Source organism: Pelodiscus sinensis, chromosome 3 (genome assembly GCF_052426305.1).
Source record: "Pelodiscus sinensis isolate ZL-2025 chromosome 3, ASM5242630v1, whole genome shotgun sequence".
Classification (NCBI taxonomy): domain Eukaryota; kingdom Metazoa; phylum Chordata; order Testudines; family Trionychidae; genus Pelodiscus; species Pelodiscus sinensis.
In genome coordinates this window covers 146324569-146347571 of record NC_143054.1, presented here as the reverse complement: position 1 = coordinate 146347571, position 23003 = coordinate 146324569, and the positions used below count along the sequence as shown (strand labels likewise).

The 23003-nt window shown below is 49.1% G+C and overlaps 1 protein-coding gene across 5 annotated transcripts in view; it reads right to left on the bottom strand.

The window, feature by feature from the left end:
* Nucleotides 1-133: 133 nt before the first annotated feature.
* The window catches only part of DAAM2 (dishevelled associated activator of morphogenesis 2), a 371485-nt gene continuing 348615 nt past the window's right edge, over nt 134-23003 (bottom strand). For all 5 annotated transcript variants that reach the window (XM_089777421.1, XM_075925085.2, XM_006131756.5 and 2 more), the window contains 2 exons: nt 11162-11332; nt 134-8182 (listed from right to left, as the gene is read on the bottom strand). In XM_089777421.1, the coding sequence (XP_089633547.1) occupies nt 7967-8182; nt 11162-11332 (387 nt within the window). In that variant the 3' untranslated portion in view covers nt 134-7966. The remainder of the gene's footprint in view (nt 8183-11161; nt 11333-23003) is intronic.

The following is a 23003-nucleotide window of genomic DNA, read 5'->3' as shown; positions in this document are numbered from 1 at the left end:
CCAAAGAAAGGTCACAGAAAGATAGTGCTTTGCATAGAGGGGCATTAGAACAGCCCTCTCACTTATCAATCAGGTGTGCCCTACTGACATCCAATAAAACATGCAAAATTCAATAATAAAATAACGGCAAAAACTGGGGACAATATATCTTTAATTTTTTTTAAGTATTACAGTATATTCTTATAAAAAGGTGCAGATAAAAAGGACACTACAGGTTTTGTACATTTAATTCATTTATAGTCTTAACCTGATCCAAGAAATGAGGATACACCAAGGCATTACAGCAGCACCGGACCCCACTCAAGCTCCTGTGGGCAAACTTTTCTAATTTAGCATTTGTGAGACTTCAAAAGTCTCAAGCACTGATGGAGAGCAACCTGATCTGAAACATCTGATGTTTGCTTTCAGCGCCTAATGGCATATTAGGGTGCATTAGGAGGAGCATTGCCAGCAGATCCAGAGAAGTGATTATTCCCCTTTATTTGGCTCTGGTGAGACCACATCTGGAGTATTGTGTCCAGTTCTGGGCCCCCCACTATAGAAAGGATGTAGACACATTGGAAAGGGTCCAGCGGAGAGCAACCAAAATGATTAGTGGGGGAGGTCTAGGTTGGACATTAGGAAAAACTGTTTTCCTAGGAGGGTGGTGAAGCACTGGGATGGGTTACTTAGGGCAGTGGTGGAATCTCCATCCCTAGAGTTTCCACGTCTTGGCTTGACAAAGCCCTGGCTGGGATGATTTAGTTGGGATTGGTCCTGATTTGGGCAGGGGGCTGGACTAGTTCGGACCCCGTGCCGCACAGCTACACGCGGCACGGACTAGCTAGTTTGGATTAGGCTTCCTAATCCGAACTAGCTGTACAAGAGATTGCAGCCAGAAAGGAATGATAGCCTGGAGGGGTGAGGCCTATCCCAGTTTGTCTCAGTGACTTGTTAATTCTGAAGCCTAACATTGAGATTTTTAAGGAGAATATTGTTCAGAGTTAAGCACTTTTGTGGAAACATTCAGGTCCACAGGGTTGCTGGTCCAAGCTGGGGATTGTGGGCAGAGCTTAAGGAGAGCGCTAATACCTTTTAGCCCACTGTTCAGACTAGGGATAAAATAAAATTAAAGTGTGCACAAAAGTAGCAATCTGTCATTGGTCTAAAAGATAAAGCTCTTCTGGGTCAGCTTATTACTTTCAGGGAGGCACAGGCCAATGGGATACAAAAATCCAGAGAACGCTCCCTGTCTCCCACATTCGCCCTTCATACAACTTATGATACACAGCCCTCGGCCTTTGACCGCCCAGCCCAGAAGTGCCAAGCAGACCGGCTAGCTGGTGTAATGCCCTGGCACAGTCTCAATAGTCTTTGCTGTAGTGCGGTGCATACATGCAAACGTAGCAAACTAAAATAAGGCAAAATAAATAGAGGTATCAGATTTACAGCTTCCCCCTTGAGCTCCCTAAAAACCTTAATTCTTTTAAAAAACATTTAACCAAAATAAAAAAAAATTACCCAGAAACAAAACTGCATATATCATGTACATCATGAACTGTACAACCCGTCTCCATTCCCTTCAAGGACACTTCAGACACATGCCTCCTCCCACAACCCAGCTCAGTACACGAACGCTCCTGATGAGTGGAAAGAGTCTTCCAAAGAGGCTGACCCTCACAGAAATGCCCAGACCACAAAGCCCCTCCCAGCCCTTCTCTTTTCCTCCAACACCAGAGCATGCTACAGAAATGCTTCTGAAGAACACTCAGGTCATCTTCCCAAAAGTCACTAAGCACTACTCCGGTGGCACTACTACTGCGAGAGTGGTTTTGGTGCCTGGCTCTTCAGTTATCTGAAGAACATGGCCTGGCCCTTCTGCTCCAACGTTCTAGAGCTGCTTTGATGTCAACTGTCCCGAGCTCTGGAAAAGTGACATTCACAAGAGTGACCCCGACCCGAGAGAGAGAGAGTGACGAAGAACTTGTGCTAACCACTTTACAGTGGCCACCTGGTGCAAACCTCTGAACCATCATGGGCTTGCACTAGGCTAATGAAGGGCAGCCTGGAGGGCCGGTTCCAGGAGCTAGAACGTAGTGGTCTGTAGCAGTGAGATGCCAGGGGAGGGCCTTGCCTCAAGGCAGGAGAGTTAGGCTAAAAACTGAGGGGCTGTGCGGGTGGGGAGAACTGAAGAGGGTGCTCAATTGGCCCACACATCAGCCTGTCCACAGTGGGGGCTAGGCTAGCTCCTTACAGATTCCTCCTTGCAGAAGAGCTTGAACCACTGTTTCCTGGTTCCCTGGCAGGGGGGACTTTCCCTTGCCTGAAGCCTTTACACTGGTCTGACTCTAGAATTAACCAAATCCCAGTTCTGCTGGCAGTTGCCCCAGATAGGCTTGTTTGTCCTCTTTCCCTTGCACATGCTCTGGTCCTTGCGCCACGGTTCCCATCTCCCTTCCTTCCCTGGGAATTGCTGGTGCTTAGCAGGCCACTGTCAGCATTCCTCTGTGGCTGGCAGGGGGTGTTTGGAACAGTGGCTAAATCATTCTTGCTGGGGTAAGTACCATGAAAACTGCTGGGAAGGCTGCAGGAGGTGCCTCGGTTAAGCTAAGGAGAGGTTTAAAAAAAAGTGATGATGATGATGTCATAATGTAGGAGAAAAATGACCAATTCAAGTCCAGCTGCCCGAGGCTGTCCCTTTCTCTTTCTGGAAGAGGGGAAGGTTTCCTGGGGGTGTTCCAGGGATGGGTTTTCTTGCTTTATGATAGCCACCAAATGAGTGAGCTGGGTCTCCTACTGATGCAGCCCTCCCATGGGCTGCCTTTGCCTGCCAATGTGCTGCACTGGGGTTTGAGCTGAGCAGCTCCTGCAGGAGAGTGAATGGAATGGTAGGAGACAGGAAGGTCTGTGTCCATGCTACTGCTCTTCCCCATGCCCCTTCTAGCCACAATGCACTAAAAGGGCGAGCTACACACTAGTGTGCAGAGGCACCTGGGGCTAACCAATGCAATGCGAGAGAGGATTTAGGCTCTAGCACAGTCCTGGGCCAAACACCCTCTGCAGGCCGGATCCAGCCTGCCAAGCCACCGGATCTGGCCCACAGACATAGCAGGGAGCCTCAGGCAGTCTCCCCTGCTTGCCCTGCTCCTGCACACCACTCGGAAAAGTGGGATTGTGCTGGGGGGGGGCGGAAGGGGTGCTTCATGGCTGCTCCCGCCCCCCAGCACAATCCCATTGGCTGGTTTCTGGCCTATGGGAGCTGCCTGTAGCATGTGAAGCACCCCCTCCTCCTCAGGCTCTTAGTCACCAATCACACGGCCACTGCTGCCTGTGTGGGGGCAGGGCAGGCTCCTGCCTGAGATACGTGCTGGGCTGCTGGCCCGGAGTCTCACAGATAAGTCTCCTTGCCATAGCCTGCCTCTGGCACCCTGGACCCCAGCCCTCTGCCCCCCGTACTCCTGTCCCCCTCTCACACATGCCAAACCCTCTGCCCCCCTCCTGTGCCCATATCCCATGCACCCCAATCCCCTGCCCCAGATCCCAATCCCTTCCTGCACTAGGTCACAACCAAACCCCTGCACCCCAATACCATGCTCCAGGTCACACCCAAATGACCTCACAGGCCCTCCTGCTCCCAAATCCCTTACCCCAGAGGTGGGCAAGACCACCTCCATGGGCTGGATCCAGCTCAAAGCCACCCTACCACTCCCCCATCCCCAGGCCAATCAGGGTCTATGGGCAGGGGAGCACAGGAAGCCTCCTGCCCCTGCCCCTTCTGCCTGAGGCCTTGCCCCTTCTGGGGTGGCTTGCAGCCACTTCAGAAATTTGTGAAGTGGCCCCACTTAAAAAATCACTGCCCACCCCTGCTCTAACAGCAAGTCCTGGAGCTGTGAGATCAAGGGCAGGTCCATACATGTGCAGGACTCCCTGTGATTGCAGCTTATCCCCTTACGGTGAACATGCCACTGGGTTCCCCCAAGGGAAACACTGAGGCTGCACCAACCCTGAGTGTTTCAGGGAAACTTCCACAGTTGTAGCGTGGTTCATCTGCACTCATGCTCGCAATGGCAAGTGTGGACTGGCTGGGCTGAGCTAGGACCAGAGCAGGTGGAGATGAGACAGCTCCTAGGATGCTGCAGGGTTGGATTGAGCCAAGGTGCAGAAGAGCACAGGGGTGATGGAAAAGCAGTGGCGCCATTATGACATTGCAGGACAAGTCTCAGCTCAGGGATCAGATCCATGGGATGAGAGAAGATGGGAAATTGGGAGAAAGCCCAGCAGAGGGAGCCCCTTCATTGAACAGTTCTCTGTCTTCCCTTTCAAGCTCAACACTCAGTTCCTCCCCCTTCCCACCCCCCCGCATCCCTTCTGTTCTGCAATGTGATTTGTCCTTTTCATATTTGTTCATTTTTTTAATTGTATCCTTTGGTATATATGGTTGTGACTACTTTCTTCCACTATTTGATCTGAGGAAGTGGGTCTGGCCCACGAAAGCTCATCATCTAATAAACCATCTTGTTAGTCTTTAAAGTGCTACATTGTCCTGCATTTTGCTTCAACTACCCCAGACTAACACGGCTACATTTCTATCACTATTCCCTTGTTCGCGTGAGATGGACATTTATTTCAAATCTTGGGAAATGCTGACTCCTAGGACTTAGCCAGGGAAACAACCACTGCAGCCAAAACAGCGGAAGGGAGCTCCTGCAGGTTCATATGGTCTCACAACCTTCCTTTTCCTTAGCCAGTTAGCAGCTCCCCAGAGAAGTGTGTTTGAATGGCACAAGGGAACTACACGAAGTCACAGCACCTGTGGGTCTAAAATCAAAGTGGAATGTGGTCCCAGCATGAAGGCAGCTGCTCCTCCTTTCCCATGTGGCCGGCCACTTCACAAAAACAAGTGAATGGGCCTTTCTCCCTGTTGCCAACCTTCATGACTCAAAGCAAGTGGGTCCAAGCCCTTGCCAAGAGATTCCTCGTCCCAAGAACATTTTACCATTGGGCAGATGGTCAGAGAAGAGGAATGGGCTGAAGTTGCCCTAGGATGGAGAAAGCAGCCTTGAACCAGCATCAGAGACTCAAACTCCTGATGCTGAGAAAATTAAGCTGGAGTAGATCTAGGAGGTGAATAGGGGTTCCTTTAGGCCTTTCACTCTCAGCATGGCTTACAGCTGCCCAACATGACCTGATGTGCTATGGACACCAGTCTGGGAGCTGTAAGATTTCATCAACTCCTTTTGACTTGACTATCACACGGAGCTCTCTGCAAATCTTGGGCTGGACTTTGTAACATAGCCTGCCTCTCTCTGCCTTTTCTACATTCATGGTACTGCAAGGTGACACAAATGTCAGAAAGCCTAACACAAGCCTGCTGGTGGGAAGATGCTCTCTCAAATTCCAGGCTCTTCACCCAAGCTGAGTTTTCTTTTATGTCTCAACCTCTGTTGAATTTTTTTAATGAAATGGGTAAGTCTTAGATGGGGGGACCAAGAGGGTACAACTCCAGTGAAACTAGGGAGTCAATCACATCTGCTTACATCAAGGATGAAATCTGACCTTGGTACTAAAACTGAATTAGTAGGTGAACACTAAACCCAGGAAAGATGAAATAGGTTAAAAAGGACCAATATTTATCATCCTTAAAAATCTCAGGCCTGGAATTTGGAGACTATCAAAAACTGAACTCAGTTGTATACCTATTTGGCACATATTATGATCTCATATGGCTCACACAAGGTGGGTTACACGGCATGTTTTAAAAAATAATGTTGGAATATAGCACAGATCTAGTATGGGGGCAGTGAGGAGCTTATTAATATAATTTACAAAACTTTTTTTTAATCTTATTTTGGAGTTTTACAAAAATTGCTTAAAATTGTGAGGTTTTTAAACTTGAAAAATCCTGTATGAAAATACAATCTCTCTCCTAAAAAGGTGCCAATATCTGCCACAACGGACATTTCTGTCAACTGCTAATCCCTGAGGGGATAGTGAATAATACTGAAGGAGAATGCACGCAGCTCTTGTAAGATACCAACTCTTTACCACGAGTATTCTGCAGAGGTGCGGTGGTCTGGAATGTCATCAACAGGGAAATTCTAGGCTGGAAGACTTAAAACACAGTAAAGCATTACAGCTTTCAACTTTTTTCTTATCTCCATAGTTTACATAATTATTTAACTTTCCAAGAGTTCAGAAAATCTCCACAGTGTGATTTCCCGATGTTTTCTGAATATAACACTGATCAGGCATTGTGCCTGGGGCATTGAGTTTTGTTGTGCAGACTGAATGTCGAGCCTGAAGTTAAATGACATTTGAAGAAAAATAAAGCCAAGCAATTAAAGTGGCAAACTGAGCTGTTTCTGATTTTCTCCAGATTTCTGCGCAATTTCCTGCTATTGGTTTTTTATGCTATTTTGTAGAGGATGGGTCTTTTTCTCTCATCAAGTATCACATCCAGAATGCTCCTTTCTTTCTCATCCTTTTTCTGTCTGTGGGAAGATATCCAAAAATCTCATTTAAGGAAGACAAAAGGAAATGTGACAATCTGCATAAGCTAGTCTCATTGCTAGAGTCATGAAGTTGAACAGAAATAGCAATAAAACTGTTTTTCTGGTTGATTTGTTTGGTTTTGGTTGTGTGCTTTGCATTTTTAGTTTTTAATAAAAAATTCCTATTAACTGTAATTTTCAAAGCTCTCCTGATCCCTTCACATCGGTTTCCTAATTAATTCCTGGATTTTTTTATGGTCCCTTCATTGTGAGCAGCTCCTTCCACGTGCAAAAGTCCTGTGGTGCCATAGCTGTCCTTTGACATGTTCATATATTATGATGTTTAATGGTTCCCTCAGGGGTTTGCTGAGAAGGCCAACTTGTTAGATGCAAGCTCCAGTTCATCCCAATGAAGTCATAGCTGGCACCAAGCGGAAAGAAAATATCCTATTTCCACTGCCAGTGACCCCATTTGACAGTTTCTATTTAAGACATGATGATCCCAGACAGTTCCCACTTTCCATTTGGTGATGCTAACAAAATGATGCAAAAGCAATATGAAATTATAGCCAGTAGGTGCTATTCCCTGCCCACCCTTGGACAATTACAGTAGGCTGTAGGATCATCTAGGTCTGGCTCCAATCAGCTGTGGGTTCTTTTTCTAGACTCCAAATTAGAACACCTATTCTACAACATGTATTTTGCCTTCTCCCATCTTCTTGGGTTCTAGAATATCCCTTAAAGCTTCAACAGGTTCCAGAGAAAGGCTTTAGAAAAAAAATCAAAGTTTTGTAAATGCTTTTCTTTTATCAATTCCAATTATGGGCTTTTGAGCCAGGACTCCATCTTAGTCCAAACCCCATTTCTACCCTTCTGAGTGCCACTTGCTTTGGATACTACAGGCCACAAAAACACAAATAAAAATACACAGTATGTGAGATCAAAAGCATTTTTCAGGTTCTAGTCAATGACTCTTTCTAAATCCAGTTCTCTTAAAACTACTCCATGCAAACTCCCGAAGGCTGCTCCAGGTCTCGACGAAGTGTCATGTGTGTTCAGAGCCAGTCTAAAATAGTAGTGGTCTTGCTTATTCTCAACAGGCAGAGAACACTACTTATTTGTACTTTGGCACATAGTGAACGACCTTCCCCCAGCTGCCCCGTGGTCCACAAGGCCCAAGTACTTCCTGTTGTCATCAATGGGCCTTTGATGAGCTTGGAGGCAAGACTCCCAGAAGTAAATTGGCCAATAATCTGAATGGCCCAGTCACAAACCCTGGTGGTTCCCCAGAGGCACTTTTCCAGCCATTCCGCATTAGGTGCACGGGGAAGGAGAAGGAAGGGAGGAAAACTGATCTCTGGCCAAGGGCTGGTGAGCCCTTGCGGGCAACCATCAGCCAATTGCTGTCACACATATTCCTCTTTCTTGGTTTTTCCTTTGTCGTCATCTTCTTTGTGTTGGTTCTTGCTCTTTACATCCCCTCCTTCCTTTTGTTGTTAATAATTTAGTTTGGTCACTGCCCTCTCCCGACTTGTCTCCAAGCCTTGGTTCCCTGAACGCTTGCGGCTGCGCTTGAGCTTGGATAAATCTTTGTCAAAGACCTCACCCGACCTCAGGGCTGACACCAGGTCATCAAACTCTCCACTCTCCTCGGAGACGCTTCCAGCTTGTGCTTTCTTTTGTCGCCTCTCTTTCTCCCTTTGTTCTTTCAGCTGTGGAGAAAGACATGTGGATTTAGGCGTGGCTGGGGCTAGACAGAACACTGATTGTTAAACGACATTGTCAAGCAGGCACTAAGATTCTAGTGTGTCTTGGAACCTGGATAACAGAAGGGGCCTAATCCTGAGTCCTGCTGCACATGGGGGAGAAAGGAGGCATAAGAAACCCCCTCAGATCTTATGCCTGAGCCGGGAGGGAGGGAATAGCAGCCATTCTTCCGTGCAGGTAGGTAAGGAGTGGGTAAAGCCTTGTTTACACCCCATACCCCACAATTAACCAACCCTTAATTGAACCCAGCAATAAAGGGGGAAGCAAGTAATTTGCAGCTTGCAAATACTTCCCTCCTGGGACACTGGAGACGCAGAGACCAGACTCAGAGTTACAATCTGGTTCCTGTCCTACTCTTGGGGCAGTGGCAGCGACATGCTATGCCTTCTTCAGAGTGAGTTGGAGGGTTACACTTTAGCCCGCAGGCGAAAAGAGGAGAGAGAGCACAGACAGATGTAGCTTAGGCCCCAAACTAAGGCTCGGGTGTGCAGATAAACCCAAACGGGTATAGAAATGTGGCTATTCAAGCCATATGCAGTGGGATGGAGTCAGTCTTTTGCAGGGAAAGGAGCACAAAAGCAACAGAAATAGATTCAGAAATAGAAAACAATTATAAACAGAAAGTGAAGCAGACCAGCCAGACTGCACCGTCCAACCTGAAGGAGAGTCAGAAAGTCAATTAACAGCATCAATGATGAGCAAGAATGGTTAATTTTTTTAAAAAAAAGCTTACTAGCCAAGATCTTCCCTTGATGATGCCCTGCTTCCCTGGAGTGTGGCCACATGAGTTTGTCTCACTGATGTCCATCTAAGCTCCCGGCAATGACTGGCTTCTTGGGTTAGGGCTGGTGACCAGTCCCACATGCACATACCCAACTGCAACACTCTGATTCTGTGTCAGCCTCTGAGATGCAGGAGCAGCACCACCATATATCAAGTACAACCCTTCGTTAGGGCAGCGAAGGGGCCCTACTCACTACCTCTTCCCTGAATCATGGTGGCTGATGGAAAACATTCTGTAAAGTAGGTTACAGCAGGGACAGATTTCCAGGAGAGAGGCCATCCCATCAAGTTTGAATATGGGACCTGGTGAGAACTTCCCACTTCTCCTTCAACTTACACAGCACATAGACTCCAACTGTGATGAGTTACATCCCTGGTTATTCTAGTCCTGATCACACACAGTTCTCTCCAAGCCCTTCACCTCTGCCCTGCAGTGCCCCCCTGCTGCTATCCCAGCCCTGGGCTCCCCACACACAGCTCTGCCAGTGCCCCTCCCCCTGCCCTGCAGCCCCCTGCTATCCCAGCCCTGGGCTCCCTACACACAGCTCTGCCAGTGCCCCTCCCCCTGCCCTGCAGCCTCCTGCTATCCCAGGCCTGGGCTCCCCACACACAGCTCTGCCAGTGCCCCTCAGCCCCGAATACAATACCTGTGGAACAACAATGAACCACTTCACTTTTAATACTAAGCACTAATACATTGGTGCCTAGTAGTGGCATTTTAAATGCCCTCATATAGCAGTTCCAAGGACAATACTGAAGACCTGGAATTTCTCATTAATCTCCTCTCTGTCTCTGAACCAAGCCAAACAGAGTGGTTTAAAACCATCCCAAATCAGCAATCATCTGAAGCAAAGTGTGTGTGTGTGGAGGGGGGGGGGTGCTGCAGCTATACTTCAATGTGAGACCACCGAAGCCCGGGATCAGCTGGGGACTCCAACTGATCCTAGGCTCCACGTGCCACTGCTGCTTTGAAACACCGCATGCAGTCTGATGCAGTGCTCCCCAGGGCATTTCAAAGTGGCAGCACCGCCTGGAGCCCAGGGTCAGCAGGGGACTCCCTAGCTGATCCCAGGCTCCATGTGGCGCTGCTGCTTTGAAACACTGTGTGCAGCCTGGGGACACCCCAGCTGGCCCCAGGCTGCACACGGCATTTCAAAGCTGCAGCACTGCATGGAGCCCCGGGTCTGGCCCCAGGCTTCAAGCGATGCTGCTACTTTGAAGTACCCCGTCCTCTTCCCCCCTTGCTGCCACTTTCTGATAGAGGCAGCAAGGGGTGTGTGTGCAACTAGTCAACTATCCTGTCGACTATCTGATAAGCATTTGTTTATGGGATAGTCGACTAGTCCTTCACATCTGTACATACAAGTTCTCTCTGTCCTCTCAGGGCCCAAGGCATTTAGGGCAGCCAGAGGAAAATGCTGCTAGTGTCTGTATGGAAACCACTGGGCACAGCATGCTCCCATCCTGTGCACGATGCGCTGCTCTGGGATGGGCACAGAACGGGCACTGTCCTGTTCTGTGAATCCAGTCTGCATAGAAGTAGCCCAGTGGGAAGAGTGCCCACAGAGTGGGATCTGGCATTCAGAGCTTCAGAACAGGAATATCAGCCCTAAACCAGGATGGTATCCCCAAGGTGGGCAGAGAAAGCAGCCCATCTTCCAAGTGTGTGGGGGAGGGGGCACTCAGACATCAGCGAGGCAGCTTGCGAGCTGGGACAGCATGCCCTGATTTGACAGAGCAGCCTTTTCTGGGGAGAAGAGTGCGGAACAGATCCCTGGGGCAGATCTCCTTGCCCCAGTCTTGCTGGGAGCCCTGTGATTTCCAGAGAGCCAGTAGGTGTTTGCCCTGGTTACTGAGAATTCTGGGTCAATAACAAGGCCTGCAGTAGGAGGGAAATCACGCCGCCAAGGGGCATTTTGGCAGGAGGAAGAGCGGGAGGACAGGGAGAGGAGAGGAGTAATGAGGAGACAGGTGGAAGAGAGCCAGGCTTGTGGGAGCAAAGGAGACAGTGACAGATGGTGTGTGAAGCAGTGGCAGAGATGGAGCTTGAGTGGGGGAATTGTCTCATTTGGCCCCTGTTCTTGAGAGGCAGGCAAGAAAAGGAGTATCCCATTTCCCTACCCCCTTCACCAGATTCTCACCATGGCCTCCATGCGTGCCCTGCGCTCCTCCTCCTCCTTCTTCTTCCTCATAGTCTCCAGATCTTGCTTGGCCTCTGCGAACGACTGAAGGAAGGTGTCAAAGATGCCAAAAAATTCATCTGGCTGCATCTTACCCTCGTTTTCTCCAAAAAGCTTCACCGCCTTGGCGTACTGCCAGACAGGGAGAAACACAGAACATGAGCATGGCCATGAGCAGGCTGTTCCATGAGGACATGGCGATGAAGCCTGAGGGTGGTCTGGCACAGCATTCAAGCCTCCTTGGGGTCTTTTGTGGCCAATGGGAAATCGCCTCCACAATCTTTCTAAGGAGAGGGCACTGGGTCTCAACCTGTGGGTCTCCCTGAAGAAGCTGCTCCCTTACCTAGCCAGTCAGCCTATGCAGGCAGATTTGCACCAGTTAAGAAGCAATGTAATAAATCATAAAAAAAAAAAAAAACCCTAAGGGCCTGAGGTTGCAAAGTAATTTGAGGGAGCAGCTGTTCAACCACAACTCAGCAACATCATTGTAACCAATGAGTGCCCTGCCGAATCAGCCTCCTCCCCCATGTCTCTCCTCGGGGTCAATCCTTTCATGGCTGAAGTTAAGGGACCTTTGCCACAACACAGTGGCAGTCTGTTCCGTCACGCACCTTTACCTGTGTAGTCTGTCCCTGTGGAGACCACTAAGTAAACCTAACAAGTGTTGCCTGGCTACAGAAACCAGGCCGCAAACAGACAGGGCAAGAGAGTGGGGTAAACACAACAGTCAGCACTCCCAGGAGGACTTAAAAGAGAGTGGAAACATCAGAAATGGCCTTTATTTTACAAGGCTAATGCTGAGGCTTTAGGAAGCATTTGAGGGCTGCCAACTGGCAGGACTTCAGTCACTGGGCAGCCTTGATTTGGATGTGGTGAAGTCACATCAAAGCCTGGCTCTGGGTTACGAGCCCTGAAACAGACATGTTGTTACCAGTACACTCAGACAGTGCCATACCCACCCACTTGGACACAGCTGTAAACGCGCACACACCCACATGCCCTGTCGCGACTACTCAGACAGAGCCACATGCAACCTCACGCACTGTCCATGGCATACTCGTCCCCTACACTGATCCACACACAAGCACTCAGCCAACACACGTACATATCCCCCAGCACATATGTCCCCCCCCATCACAGGATTGTCCATTAAACCACATCTGGACTCTCTCAGCCATAGAGTGCTTCATATGATCCTACTTCAGGGGCACACCCAATTAATGCACATGATGACAGTCCTGGTAGGGTGACAATCCAGGTTCCCATTCCCTACTTGGTGTTTTTATAGCACATGAGAGGGACCAGGAGCCATGCATGTTGTATCTCAAACAGTAAATGAACTCAAAATTCTCTGATCTACCTTCAGAAACCCCTGCAACTCTGATGGCTGCACGAGGACAGACACGGGGAGAGGAACAGCACAAAGACCTGCACTGAAGGTGAAAGAAATCCCTTAGCAAAAGTGAATGAAAGAAGGAACAGTTTCTTTCTCAGGCTGCCTGGAAAACTGTGATTCTCCCCACCCTCTTTGCTCCTCCTGCCAGTGCCAGGCTTGTACAAAGTAGCTCGCAGCCACAGTTTGACTTTTTTAAACAGTTGCTTTCTAGCCAAAAAGAAACAAAGAGAAAATCAGAGCAGCTGACATTAAACAAAATTTGCTGCAAGCATGCAAATTGCGAGCATACTACGAGTCCAAGGAAAAATAGAATTTGTTGTGTAAGAAGGGGCTGAACTGCTGCTTGCTGTCAGCCAGCTGAAAGGAGGGGTGGGTGTGCCCACTACAGTTGTTTAGCTCTACAAGGTAATTAACTGTTAACTGTTGACATGTAAATACTGCTCAGGAGAGAATCCAAGGTGTGGCTATGTAAATCCCATTCAGCCAGGGCTGATGGAGGGTCAGTGTTGGAATGGAATGTGGAGAATTGTATATAATTTGGGACTGTTGTGGGGGTCACTAATCATGCTACCCCTAAATGTGGGAACTGTAAAACATGCCACCAGTGCTTGCAGGAGAGACACCACCATCATGGTAAGAGGTCTCGGAAGAACAAGCCTCCCCCCTTCCAGAGTTGAGTGAACAGAGCTGGGGGAAAGGGTTAAAGGACTTGAGTCAGCCTGCTTCACACCTACCAGGTGTGAGCTATAAGACTGGCCCAGCCTGCACCTTTCCCCCTTTGTTTTAAGGACAGACCTAAAGCAGACTCCCTGAGGAGTCTTTTTGTTTGCTAGTCTAGTGAAAGCTGGATTCATTTGAGAGCTGAAATCACTGGTTTGGCTGAGAGTTGAAATCACTAAGCTGAAATCACTGGTTTGGCTGAGGGCCAGACCTACTGCAGCCAGTAGAGTGGCAGCAGGCGAGGAGCGGCAACTAGCGGCGTGGCGTGGAGCGGCGGCAGGCGAGGAGCGGCCATCAGCGGCGTGGCGTGGAGCGGCGGCAGGCGAGGAGCGGCGACCAGTGGCGTGGCATGGAGCGGCAGCAGGCGAGAAGCGGCGACAGGTGCCCAGCGGAACGTCCAGAGGTGTGGGACGAGACAGCTGGTGAAGTGTAGCGGAGTTTCGTATAAGGTGCCCCCTATCTATCTCCCCACCCCCATTTCTACCCAGGTTGGGAGGTGAAACCCTGCAGGTGAACTTTGGGACTCTGGGTGGCACAGAGACTTGTGGGGACAGAGACTTTTGGGGAGTCGGTGGACTTTGGGCGAATCTTGGCCGGGGTGGGGGCTCATGTTTGGGTTATGAACTCTGTTTGTGGTGTTTTCCCCAAACTAATGCCGTATGAATTCTTCCTCTGTTTCATTAAATGTTCTTTTCCTACACTCAGACTCTGTGCTTGCGAGTGGGGAAGCATTGCGAGTGGGGAAGAGGCGCCCAGGGGTGCGTGAATTTCCCAGATCACTGGGTGGGGGCTCGAGCCGGTTCTTTGTGAGATTGACCCCAAGATATTGAACCCCGCCCTGGTTCCTGCCAGGCCTACCCGGCAGAAGGGCTACATGTTGGGGGCTCGTCCGGGATCTACTGGGTCAGTACCCCTCGCAAGCACATGTTGAGTGAGTTGCTGTTGTGGGAAATAATTGTGATTTGTATTTGAGGGCATTACTGTTTGTATCATGGCTTGTCTGTCAGGTTTGTTGGGCCCTGGCCCAGAAGCCTCTAGCTCAGAGGCAGCAACCTCAGCAGATGATTGGGCAAAAGCCCTGGGGCAAATCTTGGAGAAATGTGTGCTATCCCATGCTATGGCAAGCTCCTATTGTAAGTTAAGATTATTCCCTGGGGAAGAGGAGTTTGAACCCTGGCTGGAACACACCACTGAAATGCTAGAGCATTGGGCTGTGCCAGACAGAGAAAAACGAAGATGTTTAGTAGACAGTCTCCGGGGCCCAGCTTTAGATGTGATTCGCACCTTGAAGCTCACTAACCCTGAGGTCAGTGTAAAGGACTGCCTAGAGGCCCTCACTCACACCTTTGGGAGCATGGAGGGTCCTGAAGACAGTTTTTGTAACTTTCTCAATGCTAAGCAGCACCAAGGAGAGAAGCTCTCAGCCTATGTACAGAGGTTGGAGACATTGCCCAGCAAGTTCAGGTCCTGACAGAACGGATTGCTGAGTTGCAGAGAGCCATTGACCAAGCGCGGATTTGCAGGGATGAGGAACCTCAGGCTGTGGTGATGGATAAGTCAGCGCCTGGAGCTGCCATCCCACCCAGCCGAAAAAGGAGAGGATCATTCTTCTGCTACCGGTGTGGTCAAGATGGGCACAGGGCTGCACATTGCCCAAATGAGGAAAACCCCAGTTTAGTTTATGGAAAGCTGAGAATCAGTCATGAGACGGTCGGGGGACAGGGACCACCCAGACCCCCAGGATTTGACGGATTCCCCAGAAAAGACCACTCAGCTAGGATCCCTTCAGGACTGATAGGGCCTCGAGCAGAGGTCACTGTAAGGATTGAAGGGGCAGAGTGCAAAGCAGTGCTTGATACCGGATCTCAGGTGACAATTATATTCCAGTCATTCTACCAACAGGTGCTCAGGCACCTGCCTATCCAGCCATTGACTGGCCTTGGCCTGTGTGGTCTCAGCATGAACGAATATCCCTACAAAGGGTATGTCATAGTGCATTTGGAATTCCCTGAGGAGGTGGCAGGGGTAAGAGAAGAGGTGGACACAGTAGCCTTGATATGCCCTGACCCTAAAGGGGTCCCTGATGTGTCAGTACTGATAGGGACCAACTCCAGTCTCTTCAAGGTGCTTGCAGAATACTGCAGACGACGGGCTGGGGACCAATATCTGGATACCCTGATGATCCATACCCTTTGTGCTGAAGCCTATAGGAAGATTGAAGATGCTAAACAGGAGATGTCTGAGCTACCAATGGGTACTCTAAGGTATGCAGGCGCAAACCCTTTAGTAGTGCCTGCAAGGACAGAGCAGGAAGTGCTCGTCATGAGCACCTGGCTGAATGGGATTTACATAGCCACACCTTGGATTCTCTCCTGAGCAGTATTTACATGTCAACAGTTAACAGTTAATTACCTTGTAGAGCTAAACAACTGTAGTGGGCACACCCACCCCTCCTTTCAGCTGGCTGACAGCAAGCAGCAGTTCAGCCCCTTCTTACAGTTGTGTTGAATTTAACCCCCATCTCTGGACATATATACTTAGAAAATTACACTAGAGAGCAAGCATCATATGTTTCAACTGTCAGGAGACATGCCAGAGGTTGCCAAGACAGCCTTTAATGGAACTTGAAAAAGAAGACCTTTTGCTTAGTTCTCTCTTTTTATCGCTAGAGGCCAAACATCCAAGGGGAGCAGGGGAGAGGGGAGACTTTCATAGTGCACAGACCCCGCCACAGAGAGCCAAGAATGTTCTACAGCCACCGGGCATAGACCTAGTTGGGGATTCCCTTCCCATTTCATTCATTCCTGTGGCTTGCAGAGAACTAAACAGAAAGGCACAAATAGGGATATGAATGACTAGTCGACTATGTGATAAGCAAATGCTTATCAGATAGTAAACAGGATAGTCTAGTCACTTCCTACCCCCACCCCCCGTGCTACCACTATCAGAAAGAGACAGCAAGGGGGTGCGAAGAGGAGTGGGTGCTTCAAAGCAGCAGTGCTGTGTGGAGCCCAGGGTCAACCAGGGACTCCCCCACTGACCCCGAGCTCCATGTGGCACTGCCACTATGAAATGCCACGGGGAGCATGGGGCCAGCAGGGTACTGCTTGAGTCCTCCTCTGGCCCCGCGTTCCCTGCAGCGCTTTGGCCTCTGAACAGTAGCAATAGCCCTGGGACTGTTGTTACATTTCAAAGGCGGAAGCGCCCTTATCAACTTAGGGTACGTCTAGACTACATGCCTCTGTCGCCAGAGGCATGTAGATTAGGCTACCCGACAGAGTAAAATGAAGCGGCGATTTAAATAATCGCCGCTTCATTTAAATTTACATGGCTGCCGCGTTGAGCCGACAAACAGCTGATCAGCTGTTTGTCGGCTCAGCGCGATAGTCTGGACGCTCCCCTGCCGACATCAAAGGGAGTTGTCGACAACCCAGGTATGCCTCATCCCAGGAGGCATACCTGGGTTGTCGACAACTCCCTTTGATGTCTGCAGGGGAGCGTCCAGACTATCGCGCTGAGCCGACAAACAGCTGATCAGCTGTTTGTCGGCTCAACGCGGCAGCCATGTAAATTTAAATGAAGCGGCGATTATTTAAATCGCCGCTTCATTTTACTCTGTCGGGTAGCCTAATCTACATGCCTCTGGCGACAGAGGCATGTAGTCTAGACGTACCCTAATTGAACAGTTGATGCAAATTGCATTGACTATTCAATTAGCCAGATAATCAAAATTTTACATCCCTGGGCACAAATCAACATCAACGACATTCATTCCCCCCACAAAACATGCGCAAAAACTGTCACTCTCTTGTTCTAGGCAATTTGAACTCCCACAAAATTTGCCGGAATGGTTCTTATTTACTGAAAGGCAGTCCCAAATAGAAATTCTCAACTCTGTCCAGTTGTCTGTGTCTTAAAGGATAAGAGGCCATTATTGGTGTCTGCAGAAAGAATTGTTCTGTTAGAGCAAGTGGCAGAGGAGTGTGCTTTGAGCACTGGAGATCCTGGTTTCAGCCTCTGGAAACACCACACAATGAGCAATCATTACACAGACAGAGTCAGTCACAGGGGTTCCTGTAGGTAGCGATGGGAGAAGCAGCACAGAAAGGGGAAGAACCCTAACACTGCTGTGGATTACAGGGTTTTGGGAAGGTGAGATGGTGCAGATAAGCCAGTTGAATGTAAAACCACAGCGGGGCAATCCCACAGACTTGGGCTGTAAGCACTTCCTAGAACTCTCAAAAGAGCTGGCCTTTTCCCGGACCTCTTGAATCCTGCCAACTAGTGTGTAGTTTCCAGGGGCCATTCTTAATTCCCCCAGAAGAAGGGAGCCTGCGTGCACACACTTTACACTCCCAACAGCTATCCTGCATCAGCTACTCTTGCTTCCCCAGCAAAGGTGCTCTGATCAGTGCTTCTCCCACTGCATAGAGTCCTGGAGTTCCACTGCCTCCTATAAGGCACACTGCCCTCGTTAAAGAAAAAGAACGGTCAGCAAGGCTTCTGGGTATAACGGGCTCCTGATTTTGCAGTGACACCGAGGAAGGACTGCTGGATGCACTCTGAAAACACCTCATGCTGCCACAATTGCTCGCTGTAAAGCAGTGGACTATGAAAGGTAGAAACATACAAGCTACCAACTATGAAACAGGTGATTGCTAACAGGGAGTTTAGAGAGGGAGTTCTCCAGGTGAAGGAGAAGCAGATACAGGACTCTTGAGGGAAGTGTGGTTTGTTGTTGGGGCTTTCTTACTGTGTGCTGAGCTTGTGTTTGTTTGGTGTGTGGTGGTGTTGGGTTTTTTAAATTTATTTATTTATTTTCTTTCCCTGTTTGAGTGAGGCTTTAGAGAAGGAGTTCTCCAGGTAGAGGAGAAGCAGATACAGGAGTCTTGAGGGAAGTGGGTGTTGTGTTTGGGGCTTTCTTGCTGTGTGCTGAGCTTGTGTTTGTGAGTGAGGGTTGGTGTGTGTTCTTTTTTGGGGGGTTTTTTTGTTTATTTATTTATTTTCCCATGTGTTTGAGAGTGAGGCTTTTTTTTTCCCCCACCTCCCCTTTGCCCTCCCCCTTCCCTTAATGGAGTTTGTGCTGTGATTGGCTGTGATTGGCAGGTGGAAACTGTTGGCTTCTAATTAAAGTTTGAATTCTAGAAGCCTCTGCTGATTGGCTGAGCCTTGGTAGGGGGAGGGGCTTTATAAGGCAGTGGGCAAGCGACCAAGGAGCTTGCGAACAGGTGATTGCTAACAGGGAGTTTTGAGAGGGAGTTGGGGACAGGGAAGGGCAGGAGGTTCTCTTGCCTTTCTTTTTAAATCCTTTTTCCAGGACAGCAGCGATGGATGGTGTTGGGTCTGCTGTTGCTACCTGCACAGCGTGTGCCATGTTTGTCTTCCTCCCAGAAGAAAGAACAGATTTCATCTGCACCAAGTGCAAGCTGGTCGACATTTTGGAAGAAAAAATTAGAGGACTGGAGGCCCAAGTGTCGACCCTACGCTTGATCAAAGAGGATGAAGACTTCCTCGATAGAAGGCAGCATTTAATCCTTCAAGCACGGCAGGCAGAAGAGCCAGAGAGGGCAGTATGTGACCAAGAAGAGAACTGGCAGCATGTAACTTCTAGAAGGGGAAAAAGACCAACACGGGAATCCCCCGATGCTATAGAGGTAAGCAATCGCTTTCAAGCTCTCTCCACAGGCTCTGCAGTGCTGAAAGCTCTGGAAGGGACCTCACAAGGAAGAAACCAGAAGGGAACACCATCTACGGATGGGGGTTCCACGGCCACCACCCCCAAAAGGCAACGATGGGTGGTGGTGGTCGGGGACTCCCTCCTAAGAGGGACTGAGCCATCCCTCTGCCGTCTGAACCTGGAATCTCGAGAGGTGTGCTGCTTACCGGGAGCTCGCATTCAGGATGTCACTGAGAGGCTTATCAAGCTGATCAAACCTTCGGATCACTACCCCTTCCTGCTTCTCCACGTGGGAACTAATGATACGGCCAAGAATGATCTTGAGCGTGTTACTGTGGATTATGTAGCGCTAGGAAGAAGGATCCAAGAATTCGGAGCGCAAGTGATATTCTCCTCCATCTTCCCTGTTGAAGGGAAAGGACTGGGCAGGGATCGTCGAATTGAGGACGTAAATGCGTGGTTGCGCAGATGGTGTCGCAGAGAGGGCTTTGGTTTCTTCGACCATGGGACTCTGTTCCGGGCACAAGGATTGTTAGGAAGAGATGGGATCCACCTAACGAAGAGAGGAAGGAGCATCTTCACGGGCACGCTTGCAAACCTAATGAGGAGGGCTTTAAACTAGGTTCGTCGGGGGACAGTGACCAAAACCCTGAGGGGAGTGGGGAAGTCGGATACCGAGAAGAAATGCAGAGAGGAAGGGGCAATAAAGGAGGATGCATGTTTCGAATGGAGAAGATAGGATGATCAACTGGTTACCTGAAGTGTTTGTACACTAATGCGAGAAGCCTGGGCAACAAACAGGAAGAACTGGAGGCCCTGGCCCAGACCAAGAAATATGATTTAATTGGGATAACAGAGACTTGGTGGGATGACTCGCATGACTGGAGCGCTGTCATGGAAGGGTATAGACTGTTCAGGAACAACAGGCAGGGGAGAAAAGGAGAAGGAGTTGCACTATATGTAAGAGAGCTCTACGATTGCTCTGAACTCCAGTATAAAGAGGGAGAAAAACCTGTTGAGAGTCTATGGGTTAAGTTTAAAGGAGCAAACAACAACATTGATGTTGTGGTTGGTGTTTGCTACAGGCCACCGAATCAGGTGGATGAGGTAGATGAGGCTTTCTTCGGACAACTGAGCAAAGCTTCCAGATCGCAGGCCCTGGTTCTCGTGGGGGACTTTAATCACCCTGACATCTGCTGGGAAACCTATACGGTAGTACACAGGCAATCCAGGAAGTTTTTGGAGAATGTTGGGGATAACTTCTTGACACAGGTGCTGAAGGATCCGACCAGGGGCCGTGCGCAGCTTGACCTTCTGCTCACAAACAGGGAGGAACTAATAGGGGAAGTGGAGGTGGGTGACAACCTGGGAAGCAGTGATCATGAGATGGTAGATTTCAGGATCCTGACCAAAGGAAGAAAAGAGAGTAGTAAAATACATACCTTGGACTTCAAAAAAGCAGATTTTGACTCCCTCCGAGATCTGATGGGCAGAATCCCCTGGGATGTTAACATGAAGGGGAAAGGAGTCCAGGACAGCTGGCAGTATTTTAACGAAGGCTTACTGAAGGCACAGAAAGAAACCATCCCGACGCGTAGCAAGAGAGGCAAACATGGTAGGAGACCGGACTGGCTTACAGGGGGAATCCTTGGTGAACTTAAGCACAAAAAGGAAGCTTACAAAGAGTGGAAACTTGGACAAATGACCAGGGAGGAGTTTAAAGGTATAGCTCGAGAATGCCGGGGGGTTATCAGGAAGGCGAAAGCGCAGATGGAATTGCGACTGGCTAAGGATGTGAAGGATAACAAGAAAGGTTTCTCAGGCATGTTAACAAGAAGAAGGTGCTCAAAGAGGGTGTGCGGCCCCTAATGGATAAAGGAGGTAACCTAGTGACAGATGATGTGGGGAAAGCTGAAGTACTCAGTGCTTTCTTTGCCTCTGTATTCACGGACAAGGTCGGCTCCTGGACTTCTGCGCCAAGTGACGCAAGATAGGATGAAGATGGACAGCCCGTGGTGGGTAAAGAACAGGTTAGGAACTATTTAGAAATGCTAAACGTACATAAATCCATGGGTCCGGACTTAGTGCATCCGAGGGTACTGAGGGAGTTGGCAAATGTCATTTTGGAGCCTTTGGCTATTATCTTTGAAAAGTCGTGGAGATCGGGAGAAATCCCGGATGACTGGAAAAAGGCAAATGTAGTGCCCATCTTCAAAAAAGGGAAGAAGGATGATCCAGGAAACTATAGGCCGGTCAGTCTTACCTCAGTTCCTGGAAAAATTATGGAAGGGATCCTTAAGGAATCCATATTGAGGCACTTGGATGAGAGGAAAGTGATTAAGAATAGTCAGCATGGATTCACAAAGGGCAAGTCGTGCCTGACCAATCTGATTAGCTTCTATGATGAGGTAACTGGCTCGGTGGACATGGGGAAGTCAGTGGATGTTATATACCTTGACTTTAGCAAGGCTTTTGATACTGTCTCCCACAATATTCTTGCCAGCAAGTTGAGGGATTGTGGATTGGATAAATGGACGGTAAGATGGATAGAAAGATGGCTAGAAGGCCGGGCCCAGCGGGTAGTGATCAATGGCTCGATGTCAGGATGGCGGTCGGTTTCTAGCGGAGTGCCCCAAGCTTCGGTTCTAGGACCGGTTTTGTTCAATATCTTTATTAATGATCTGGATGAGGGGATGGATTGCACCCTCAGCAAGTTTGCGGATGACACTAAGCTGGGGGGAGAGGTAGATACGCTTAAGGGCAGAGATAGGGTACAGAATGACTTAGACAAATTGGAGGATTGGGCCACAAGAAATCTGATGAGGTTCAACAAGGACAAGTGTAGAGTCCTGCACTTGGGACGGAAGAATCCCAAGCATAGTTTCAAGCTGGGGACCAACCGGTTAAGTAGTAGTTCTGCAGAAAAGGACCTGGGGGTTACAGTGGATGAGAAGCTAGATATGAGTCAACTGTGTGCCCTTGTAGCCAAGAAGGCTAATGGCATATTAGGTTGCATTAGGAGGAGCATTGCCAGCAGATCCAGAGACGTCATCATTCCCCTTTATTCGGCTTTGGTGAGGCCGCATCTGGAGTATTGTGTCCAGTTCTGGGGCCCCCACTACAAAAAGGATGTGGATGCATTGGAGAGGGTCCAGCGAAGGGCAACCAAAATGATTAGGGGCTGGAGCATATGACTTATGAGGAGAGGCTGAGGGACTTGGGTCTGTTTAGTCTGCAGAAGCGAAGAGTGAGGGGGGATTTGATAGCAGCCTTCAACTTCCTGAAGGGAGGTTCCAAAGAGGATGGAGAGAGGCTGTTCTCAGTAGTGACAGATGGCAGAACAAGGAGCAATGGTCTCAAGTTGTGGTGGGAGAGGTCCAGGTTGGATATTAGGAAAAACTATTTCCCTAGGAGGGTGGTGAAACACTGGAATGGGTTACCTAGGGAAGTAGTGGAGTCTCCATCCCTAGAGGTGTTTAAGTCTCGGCTTGACAAAGCCCTGGCTGGGTTGATTTAGTTGGAATTGGTCCTTCCTAGAGCAGGGGGCTGGACTTGATGACCTTCTGAGGTCTCTTCCAGTTCTATGATTCTAAACAAAACTATGGTTTGTTTAAATAACTGTTTCCTCTCTGGCCCCCACTCAGAAAAAGTATTAGAGCAGAGGGATATGAACCATAAGACCCCACTCTGCCACTGATCTAACCTTCTGCTAGTCCAGCAGCAGTCAATAGGTGGACCGTGGGCCCAATCCAAACTGCTAGACACTTTGAATGGACCCCAACATCTTTTTCTTCTTATTCATTATTATTATTTTCCATCCCTGGAGTCTGGACCTTGACCATACCTTGACCAAGACATTTGAACTTTGACAAAAAATAATTGCCTACCCCCGTACCAGTCACTTTCCCTATCTGTACCTCAGTTCCCTTACCCTCTATTTCATAAGGGACCTGGAAGCTGATATCTGTAGAGCAGAAGTGGGCAATAATTTTTTGCCGGTGGTCATTTCA